Source organism: Eretmochelys imbricata, chromosome 7, assembly GCF_965152235.1.
Source record: "Eretmochelys imbricata isolate rEreImb1 chromosome 7, rEreImb1.hap1, whole genome shotgun sequence".
Taxonomy (NCBI): Eukaryota; Metazoa; Chordata; order Testudines; family Cheloniidae; genus Eretmochelys; species Eretmochelys imbricata.
In genome coordinates, this window is record NC_135578.1 from 62370262 (window position 1) to 62381841 (window position 11580).

An 11580-nucleotide genomic window follows, 5' to 3' on the forward strand; every position below is an offset into this window, starting at 1 on the left:
AAGGCAGCTTTCTGTTTTATAATTACGGACTTTTGTTGACAGAATGAAGCATATCTCAGTGTTTATTTGTCATGTTTTGAAACATTTTCACATATGTCCAAATACTTGGCAGGATTTTAAAAAATAGTGAATTTGGTGTAAAGTTGCTATTTTATGGAAATGCCTCTAACTTTACATTTTCATTCCATCTGTAGATTTTTCTATCTTTATAAAATATTGAAGTTATTTTTTAAGGGAAAAAAATAGAGCAGTAGCGTGTGAATAGTTCAAACTAAGCTTACAGATCGCATGTAAAAAGGCAAAAGTTATGTGTCTGTTTATATTGCTTCCCTTTTTTGTAGCCTTTGTACCTGTACAGAGTGACTGTAAGGGCCGAGCAGAAGAGGCTTGATACATGTGTAAAATAGGACCCAGTGACACTCTTGTATTTATCTGTTATCTTTTTAGTCAGTCACTTAAAAAAAAAACAAAAAAAAAACCAACAACCCCAAGCTGTACATTTTAACATAAAATAAATTATGATGAGCCATTTTTAGCCTCTTGTGTTTGTCATAGTCTGATGTTGCATGGAAAATTATCACTTTGCCTTACCGTGTTCATTACAGATCTCTTTGACTAGGGGGCCTGCTCCAAAGCCTCTTAAAGTCAATGGGTTTTGGATTAGGCCTTTAAAGGTTAAATGTAGATTACACTTCACAACCGGGTATACTTTGTGAAAATAAAAATATCTAGGATAATTAAAAAATAACTTGAATAAAACAAAATATTGAATAATTACATATATAAGACATTACCAAATATTTAATGAATGTGGACTACTTTTCTTTAAAAAAAAAAAAAAAAAAAAGAAAGAAAGTTGTTACTTCGTTAAAAGGCTGTTTTACTGTTGTGTACACAGCGTTTGTGCTGAGCCGTCTCTCAATATTAAACCTGCATTCCCTTTGGTCCTTTTGACTACTATCTTCAGTTACAATGGAGAGTTATCCAGTTTCCAAGATGTTTTGAACATCCAGAATTGAACTTGCCTCACAGTATTGCATATTTAAACAACTTTGCCCTGGCAATTGTAGATATATAAAAATTGAAAATGTCTCATAAATGCAGCCATAATGAAATGTGTCTTTCAAATCTAGGTCAGGTGCATGTGAAACAAAACCACAGAAAAGATGTATCTTCATGAGAATTTCTAAAAATGTTTCTGCGCTTAAAGCTGATATTGATTTTTTGCATAATTTGAGTTTTAAAACATGGTAGACGTAATAAAATCATCAGCCATCTTAATTCATCATTGAAAAACATCTATAAAAGAAGCTTCATAGTTGGGCATCTAACTGCTCAAAAGTCAGAAATGTGTGTATTACATAACAAAAACAACACCCCTTAATACTTATGTCCAGTGTGGTCAGATTAAGGCCCTGGTCCTGCAGGCTCTTACACATGTGAGTATCTTTATATGTTTGAGTCATCCCATTTGAATTTGATGGGGCTACTCGTGTGAAGTTACTTCACATATGTAGGTGTGTGCATGAACAGGGGCTATGGTGATTGTGAGAATCATAACTTTGAACCCCTGTCTCTTGGGAGTTTCAACTGTCAACCATAATGCTGCATTAAGGACATGACTGCAAAGACTTACGCACATGCTTAACTTTATACACTCTGAATAGTCCTGTTGAAACCAGTGGGACTATGTGTAGTGCATAAAACTAAACACCTGCCTATGTCTTTGGAGGAGCAGCATCTGCCGTAATGTTTTTGCCGTAGCCTCTTTATTTTTAGGGAAATTCAACAAAGACAAAGAGAAATGAAGAGAAAACTGTGCTTATTTCAATGTGTGATGGGAGATTAACACATGCAGGATTGTGTGTGCGTGTAAATTTCTAAACTGGAGCTCTGCAGTTGTGTGTGTTAAATGATTGCACAGTGAAATAGAAGCAGCATATTATGTGACTTGTATTTGTATATTTATATGAAATCAAAAATAAAGACAACTGGGCCTTACCCACTGCTGTGCGACCCCAGTTTTGCAGCACTGTTCACGCCAGGTCCAGCTGTTGTTTTGGGGTGTGGTGCTCTGCCCCTGAGCATGCTGAGTCTAGAATATTGCGAGAGCTCAGCATTGTAATATATGATTGAAAGTTTCATGAAAAATTGTGTACTGTGTGCACATAATAAATAATTAATTTCAGAAACAAATTACTTTCAGAAGGACAAGTGCTTTTGACATCTTTTGAGTTCTTCATTTGTGGCATTTATACACTGACAACTCTGCTTTATAAAACTCTCCTGTCTTCCTAGATAGATCTGCTCCATGTTTATATTCAGTATCACTCACCTCTGCTCACTTTAGTAACAAAGAAGTTTTCACTTCTTTTTACTCCTGTTATCCGTGAAGAACCGACATAGCGAAGAGAGTATCAGCTGGATTCTCTTCAATGAAGTGGATCAACAGAATTATTTGCTGACTTGTAATCAGCATTCCCTGTGGGGACCATGAGTTTTGCACAGATGCTATTGCAGGAATAATCAAAAGAACATGGGGTTGCTGTGTTAAGAAGAGGGCCTAATTAGGACAGCAGAACCTTTTATTATGGCTGGTGGTGTGAAAGATGGAAAGAACCCCGACTCTGAACCTCTGGTGAGTTTGCATGGCTGGCAGTTAGGTCAGATCTACACTCTCAGCTTGTGCTAGAAAAGTTTTATATTGGTCAGAAGTATACGGTGTAATCCCTGATTCATAGGCGCTGACTTCTCCCAACAGTGGGTGCTTGACTCCCCCCTGCCCCCAGCCCTGCCCCCTCCCAGCCCTGGCCTGCCCCCATTCCAACCCCTTCCCCAAAGTCCCTGCCCCAACTCCACCCCCTCCCTGCCCCTATTCCAACTCCTTCCCCAAATCCCCACCCTGGCCCCGCCTCTTTCCCACTTCCTCCCCTGAGCGTGCCACATTCCCACTCCTCCCCCACCTTCCAAGCACACTGCCAAACAGCTGTTTGGTGGCGGCAAGGCAGGAAGCACTGGGAGGTAGGCAGAGGAGCAGGGACGCGACACGCTCAGAGGAGGAGGAAGTGGGGCGCAGGGCAGGGAGCTTGGCTGCTGGTGGGAGCAAAGCACCCACTGATTTTTCCCTGTGATTTTTCCCACGGAGTCAGCGCCTATGCCCTGATTGATATAGCTGTAAACAGTGTAGATCAGGGATTGGCAACCTTTGGCACGTGGCCAGCCAGGGAAATCCGCTGGCGGGCCAGGACGGTTTGTTTACCTAAAGCGTCCGCAGGTTCGGCCGATCGCAGCTCCCACTGGCCTCGGTTTGCCATTCCAGGCCAGTGGGGGCTGTGGGAAGCAGCGGCCAGCACATCCCTCAGCCCACGCCCCTTCCTGCAGCCCCCATTGGCCTGGAATGGCAAACCGTGGCCAGTGGGAGCTGCAATGGGCCCAATCTGCGGACGCTGCAGGTAAACAAATAGTCCCGGCCCTCCAGTGGCTTTCCCTGACGGGCCACGTGCCAAAGGTTGCCAATCCCTGGTGTAGATGCAGATTTACTGGCAAAACTGCCTTTGCCAGTAGTGGGGGCTGGAATAAGCTATATAGCCAAACGCTCCTAGTATAAACCGAGCCCATTTGACGTGCAAGCCATTAAATGCCAATGCACTGAAACACCACTCTTCCCCAAGATGCCAGTTTTGCTCAGTCTTTTGTCAGTCAATCAGTGCTAAGTGATTAGCACTGCACTTTAAGATTGGGCTAGTTTAACCAAATTAAAAAGACCCAACCTGTGAGCTAATCCTGTTGGAAGGAATGTAATATCAACAGAAAGCATGTATTGTGTAATCAGTCCCAGACACAAAAAGCTTTTAATAAACCCACTGTCCCTAAATCTGCACATAATGAGTTTTTACCAGTAAATTAACTAGCTGTCACTCAGATTGGCTGATACAAAACTCCATTTGGTATATTATAAATAGATAATGAGAATGGTGACGGTGGAATAATCCAGCAAACTGCCATAGTAAGGGAGGGGTCACGCTGCTATATCCTATGGCTATATGAATTTACGTATTACTGATACAAAAACGAGTAACTGATGCAGCAAAGATCTTTTGATTGTTTTTACACATAGGAAGCATGTGCATGTCTAATAAATCCATTATTATAGTGATTATTAGGGACTGGATGGCTTGTGGGATTGGTAATGGCAGATGAAGACTTCCTCTCTCTCAGTGCAAATGAAGCCCAGATCAGTAATGATCAAGAAGGTCAGGAAGCGGGAGGGTTTTGTGACTAATGTGCAGAATGGGGTTTTATTTCTGGCGGTGCCAGAACCTTTATATATAACGTTGGCATGTCACTTAGCCTCTTTGTCTCTCATTTTCCCCCTCACTAAAATAGGGATAATGAGTGATAAGTTTGAATAACTCATGTTTGTAAAACCACATTGAGATACTTTGATGGAAGGTGCTATAGAAAAAGTATTTTCTGTTGCCTGGTTGCCATTGCTGCAGACTATTGGCATAGTCCTTTTTCATTGTCAGGCAGGTAGCAACCAATCATAATACAGCAAAACACCTGTCCTGCGTCAGGATTCTGGATGTTTATTTCTTTCTCAGCCAATTTGCTTCCTACCTCTTATTATGATTTTTTATTTATATGTAGTCTCACAGTGCCTTGGAGCCCCAGTTGTGGCCCATTGTGCTAGGTGCTGTACAAACACAGTACAGAAAGACCCAACGAGCTGACAATCTAAGTATGGAGACAGACAGATGGGAAGTACATGGAAACAATGAGACAATATTGTCTAACTGGACGAGACAGGTGGGGGAAGGGCAATGTGACCAATGAGATGGTGGCAAACATGATGTTAGTTCCGTGGGTGTTAGGGTGTTTTTTTTTTTAATGGGTGGCTTTACGTAGGAGGGGTTGAGCTAAAGGGAAAGAAAAGGGAAAGGGAGTGGTGGGGGGGGGGCAGAGGGAAGAGTAAGGCAGGGCAGGTATGGAATAAAACTGGTGAAAAGGCTGTGGGGGTAGGAGTTGGAGCGAACAGCCAGTCAGCAGGGCAAAGACAGAACTTCTAGCGGTTTGAGTGGACTGTCCAGAGTTCCTTGAGTTGGCTGTTCCTGCTCCTGCCGGCTGGAGACTTTGGCTGGCTGTTCTCTGCACCATTTTTTATAATCCCTTCCTTTTCCCACATGCTTGTTAGGATGATGATGATTTTTCATTCTTTTTGTGCCGAACATTGTATTGATTTTACTCACTGGACCAAGCACTCATTTCCTAGGGGGCAGCACCCAGAAGAGTTCTCCAGACTTAGATGGAGAACAACCAACTTGGCCCTTCCAGTGATATTTTTAGAGCCCTCAAGATACTGACTCTAATCAGTTCCTTTTAGGAGAACTTGTTTTTATCTTTATGGTACGATGGCAACTTGCAGATTCCTAATAGGCAAACGGCTCAGATCCTGTGTTTTGCAAGCTGATGAGTTTGCTAATAGGCCTTGTCCATCTAAATAGAAAGACCATTAAGCTTCTTTCTAGGTTGTGGGGAAAACAGAGAATTGGTCTTTAAGATTGCCATGTGGCAGTCCCTTCCCACTATTAACAACCACTGTAGCGGAGGGACTCAGCTATATTCCTAGCATGGGCCACATTTTAATACATGGACTGTTCTCCCATTGACTATGGAAGAACATCCCTGAGGTAAGTACAGCAATTGCTTATATTGGAAAGTAATTTTATGGAAATATTGAAGTTTCTTCAGATGCAAAATGCTGCTGGAGATAAGGAAGAGTCAGTGTGTATTGCACAGACCAGTTGAGAATCTCTGCATAATAGGATTGATCTAGTGCCTGGGTGCAGGTTGCAAGCAGTGGGCCTTCAGTCTTAGGAGCACATGATCCATTGTTGTGCCAGATGGATACATTTAATAATTTCAGCATTTGCTTCCTATCCCTGGTGGGGAAATCACTAATCACAAACCCAATCGATCCCCGTCAGTAGCAAACAGGTCACAGGAAATGGAATTTTTCATCTGCTCTCTCCTTCCAGTGAGACTTGTGCAGACAGACACTCGCTTGTCCCTCAGACCCAAGAGAGCTTTGCTGTAATATAATTTCCAGTCTGTTTTTCACAATAAAGGACCTACTTAACAAACCAGCTACAAATCCACTTCTAGCTAGGACAGCCACTGAACGGGCCAAGGACAGGAACTGAAACAGCTGGTACCCTGGCTAGGGGAGGATGAGTTTTCCACACTGGCTGCCACCTACCAGAGTGAAGTGAGGACGATGATGCATTCCATCTGTCTGCATGGTTGACGCGAGGACCCATAAAAGTGTGATGGGATGTATAGGCCTTATCGGCAAGAAGAAGAGTTTAACTCTTCCTCAGAAGAGAGGAAAGTCTACAGTTGCGTGCTTTCAATACAAAGATGGTCAGGATACTAGGGCTGGGTCAGCTGTCCCAAATTAATTCATTGCCCCAGTTGAAAGGGAGTTGCACACTGAGGGATTGGCCTGGAAGGTCTTTGTGAGGGAGAGAGGGAGGGTAAAGTATCTCCTGCACAAAGCCTTTGTGAATGCTTTAGACCCAGAATTTTTTTTCTGAGGTTTGGAGTGGCAAAATATGTACACTACATGACTGGTGGCACCAGCCTGTGTTGTGGCATGGGTGTTGCAGGGGGGTGGATGGTGGCTGCCCTCCTGCCCCAGGAGAATGAAGATACAGGAATTCCTTTCTCACCATCTCGCATTAGAGATACTCAAGCCCCACAAAGAGCAGGTAAAAGGCATCCGAAAATTCATCTTTGAAACACACTTAGCAACAGTCAGTTTGTAAAGTCCATGAGCGGTACTTACACGAACTCAGTTCAAGACCAAGCTCCTCAGGAATGTGATATGGCTCTGCCTTTCCTCTGAGACTTCCCCATCAGAGCAGCTTCTCACCGCCTTCAAAGACAGAATCTGCCCCATCCACTTGAGATGCTGTGTCCCACTTTCAGTCACTCTCCCTGCTTCGATTCCACAGCCTCCCTGCAGTACCCTTATTTGTGGTTCACCTGGTACAAAAGAAGAAAATGCTCTGGTTTCCTGTGCTGTGAGGCAGTTATTTCCCTGGGCCATGAAGATGAGCCTTTCTCTAACTGAGATCTTGAGTTTGACGAGCAAACTCCTGAGGAGAAGGTGTTGATTGTGTCCCTTTGAGGGTGTCAATAAGGTATGGAAGTAATGTGGTTTGTTTTAGTCTTTTGTCTTGACTAGGTGGAAAAACATCGAGGTCTGGTCCATGCTGCAAACCTTCAGCTGCAAATGTTCATCTCTGAACATAGTTCCCAGTGCTAGTATTAGGTGACCAAACCCTATTCAGCATTGTGTGGGCAGAGCAGATTGGCACCTTCTGTGTCAGTTAACAGAATTGTTGGAAGCCATGTTTGAGCATAGTAATGTTTTGTAGTGTGGCCCAAGCCCAGCTCCTTGTTCGTGAATATAAACAGTTATAACTGAGAGCATAGCAACAGCTCCGTCTTGGATAATGAAAACAATATGGTGGTTTGTAAATGTTTTATTTTCCATCCTCAGGTTAACGTACACTGTCTCTCTTCAGTGTGTTTTTCTCTTTAAAAAAGCAGACATGCAGAACCTCATTAAAACTGCTTTTATTTGAAGCATGGTTGTTTATAATGTTAAGCATAAACCACTCCTTAGCAGCCCAAAGGAAATAGCAGTTTGCTCAAGAGAAAGAATGTATATTGTTTGAGCAGTTAAATTTGTTTCAAGTGCTGCTCCAGAAGAACAAAGCCCATAGCAATAAGGAGACGTCTTTCTCTCCTAACTTGGTTCGTTGTCTTGTATCCCAGTCAATCATGTGTGGTAGACAGAACCTTTAAACTCATTAGAAGCGAGCCTTCTGACATTTGGACCTTTCGAACATTTAGCAAGAGCCTGTTAAAACTAGATGGTGCAAACATACAAGAGATGCGCTGTGTGTAATTTTGGCAGTATTTGTATTTCCTATTTTTTGCTGCTCTCCTGACCTGCTCAGGAGATGTTGTATGTGTGGTGGTTTTGTTGCTGTTGGTTTTTATTTTGTTTTCTTTTTTGTGCCCTGTTCCAAAAGCTGCTGTGCAGAATGAGAGCGTGACCCACTTCATCTGTGTGACCTCTGCATGCTGCTCCACTGGAGCTTCTCATGTGAAGAAAGTAGACGCAGAGAAGCCAGGAGGTGGCACAAATGAGATGGCTGGCTGGCTGGCTGGCTGACTAGCTGCCCAGCAGCTTCCAGGTCAGGAAACCCTCCAGCACTCACTTTCTGTGTGATTTAATTGATCTATTTTTGGGGTTTGTGCTGTTGCCCATCACTGTAACATCTGAACACGTTCCATGTAAAATAGATTGGGAACGGTAACGTCCCTGGTGTACTTCATGAAGTCTCTGGCTCCTTCTTATAGAAAGCTCTGCTGGGGTAGGAATTTGGGTGGGAGTGGACGATTGGAACAGGAGGTGGTTTGAAGTTGTGACTATCAGTTATGGAGGAAAAGTGTTATTAAAGAGGAAGCGATTGCAACATTATTCCTAAGGCTTTTAGACTCTGAAGTCATCTCCTGTCCTCCAGAAGTTCCTTCTACAGCCAGATCCGCTTGGGAATGCTTTGACCTTGGTTCTGGCATACTTCATGCTGGGCTTTATGAGCTGCATTGTCCCTGACTGTCCTGGTGGCAAATGGCTGGCAATGCAGTGTGTAACATAGGTGCGTGCCGATCCAGTCCTGACTTTGATGATTATGACCGAGGCTCTAAACTGAGAGCTGCAGCTGTCTGGGGGACCGAGGAGGAACTGGGTCACAGGCTAGATACATTCACAGTGGCCTAAGCCATGAAGGTGATGGCTGCCACATTTTATACCAGCTGGAGCCCGAGTGCTGTTCTAGCTCTCATGTCCTGATATAGTGAATGACAGGAATCCTGCAGGGACCAGCGTGGCCAGGTCCTCATCCCGGAGGGAGAAGCAAAGGTTCCTAGCAAGCTGTAGGTGGAAGAGGGATTTTAGTTATTGGTGCTGGCGTGGCATCCAGCCGCACTGGCGAGTCAGACAGGAGGCTTCATGCTGCTCTAACACATGGGGCTGTGTGCCTTCCATGGGCAGGCGGGACTGTCCCTACTACTTCTCCAAAGCATCATCCTGACGAACAGCTTCCGTCAGCGGGAAATGGGAGGGTTACCTGGGGTATGGGGCCCTGAATATAGCATACACTAGAGCTGAGTTCATGGGGTCGGGGGTTAATGGAGGGGTAAAGAGAGGTGCCCAGTGATGGAGAAATGGGTGCCTCATACTGCAGTAGTTAAGAGGGAGGAGGACTAGTTAATGGTACCCAAGGCAGTTCCCTGCCCATTGTTTAAAGTGCTGTGCAGACATTAATGTTCAAGCACCTTGTGAAGTAGATGTTATCCCCCAGTGAATAAAAGGGGAGAAGTTAAGAGTATGATTACACCTCTCAGAAGGCTGAGGGAGCTGGGGTTGGGGAGACCAAATTCCCAGGCCTGCCCAGAAATGCCTCTTTTGGTGCCTCCTTCCTGGCTGGCATCATCCATGTCCCCTCTCCCCTGCACAGCCAGCCCAATGACTGCTGCAGTCTCCTGGCACCCTTTCTTCTCCTCCAGCCCATCCGTGCACCCTGGCTGGTGATGTGTCCAAGAGGTCACAGTCTGTGCCAGTGGCAGAGCTGGGGATAGAACTCAGAGGTTCCTGGCTCCTGCCCTGTGGTTATTTCATCAGACAATGCAACTTCCCTAGGGGCAGGGGAAACAGGTGTCCGGTGCTAGAGTAATGGAATGAGGGCTGGAGGAGAGAATCAGGTGCTCAGTGATGCAGAAACTGGTGAGGAAGAGAGGTAATGAAGGGGACTGCAGGAACTGCGGAGTAACTTCTCTGGCAAAGTAGAACCTTCTACAATAAGGATAAAGGAGACAGAGCTTCTCAGGGGCTGGGCTGAGACTGTGGAATGAGCTCCTGCAGGAGCAAAGGGCCTTCCCAAACCTCGCTGCCTTCCACTCTCAGTGCGGAATGTATTGCTTTGATCTTGCCTCCTCTACCCTAACCATATTACAAACTGCACGTGTATACTGAAACAAAGAAAATCTAGAACACAACACTCCTCTGCCCAAACATCAGATGCTGCGGTGATGAACGTGGTACAGGAACCTATGTGGACTAGCATAGAGGTGGAGGAGAACCCAGAGATCCAAACAGAGGGAATGTGTCCCCAGCACTGCCATAACTGGGGGGATGAGGGGCTGGGGAGAAGAGATGGGGGAAGGAAAAAGGACCTTGCAGTAACTGGTAAAGAAGTTGGAAGAGGGATGGCCTGGTGGCACTGATTATGCAGCAGTGGGGGGGGAGCTCGTGATGCTTCATTGGCTTCCCAAACTCAGTTACGATGAATCTCCTGCTCTTCATGTTATCATGTTTTCTACAGCGGGGGAGCTGTAGCAATGGGCAATGGCCTTGGCCGCTGCTCACAGTAGCTACCTGTTGAGAAGTTTGCGAGGTCTGATGTCATCTTGAATGTTCCCGTTTATAGTGCTGTTCTGGAATTTAGCTCCCCAATAGCAATTGAAAGAAAGCTGACAGGTAAGAGGCCTTATGAGTGTCAAACAGCTGCTCAGAATCGGTTTACCAAACCAAACTGTATCCTGCTGGAGTTCGGTACTGCATGTTCAAAGAATAGATTCAAGCCTTAGGATGCTGGAGCATAGCTATGTTTTCCAGGTGACTTGCACCCCATTGCTTAGAGAGTGTTCGGTGCATGACACCCCCCTCCGGGCCAGCCCCCAAACTGTTCTCAGTGATTATAGTCAACTGTATTCTGACAAATCAAACAAGACAGGGACGTGGTAGTAGCAGGGAAAGTGGGAACAGAGTAAAAACTGGTCATTCTTCAAAGAAGCAGACTGGGAATGGCAAACAAAGTGAATTTTATTTTCTCCAGATTAGATACAAATCATATCTCTGACCCTTCCCATAAATGCCTGCTTTTGGCCTTGTCAAAGAATAACAGCCTCAATAGATGGAACTGCAGTAGGCACTGTGTGTTACAGCGCTGGTTCATTTCCAACAGGACTGGCTTTAGGATTTTGGGGCTCTGAAGGGAGCCCGTGCTTAGGTACAGGGAGCTAAACCCAAAGTCTCTTTTTTTTCCCACCCCACCATGGGCGGCGGGTATAACAGGCCAGGGGAGGCTAAGCCTCCCCTGGTGCAGCCGCCAGTGACCTGCTGCTGGACACCTGGGCTGTGGTGGCCTCGTATCTTCCCCGAGGCCCGCACCACCTGCTGCTGCTGCCTGGTGAGTCTTCTTCCTCTCCTCCCCTCCATCTCCCCCCCCCGAGGTCCCAGCTGCTTTCTGCCTCCGCCCCCATGGGGGTGGAGGGTGAGGAGGGATGCAGTGGGGGCGGGATTTCTCGTGGTGGGCGGTGGAGTGAGAAGGCAAGCGGTGGGGGGTGAGGAGGAACATCGCAGGCTGGGTCTTGCGGTGGGTGAGGGAGTGAGGAGGCGAGCAGCAGCAGGTCGGGAGTGAGGAGGCGACTGGCGGAGGGTGA

At 45.6% G+C, this 11580-nt stretch overlaps 1 protein-coding gene across 1 annotated transcript in view; it reads left to right on the top strand.

The window, feature by feature from the left end:
• The window catches only part of KAT6B (lysine acetyltransferase 6B), a 200496-nt gene extending 192363 nt beyond the window's left edge, over positions 1-8133 (top strand). The window contains exon 18 of the mRNA XM_077821053.1: positions 8106-8133. Within this exon, the coding sequence (XP_077677179.1) occupies positions 8106-8121 (16 nt within the window). The 3' untranslated portion in view covers positions 8122-8133. The remainder of the gene's footprint in view (positions 1-8105) is intronic.
• The last annotated feature ends 3447 nt before the right edge of the window (positions 8134-11580 follow it).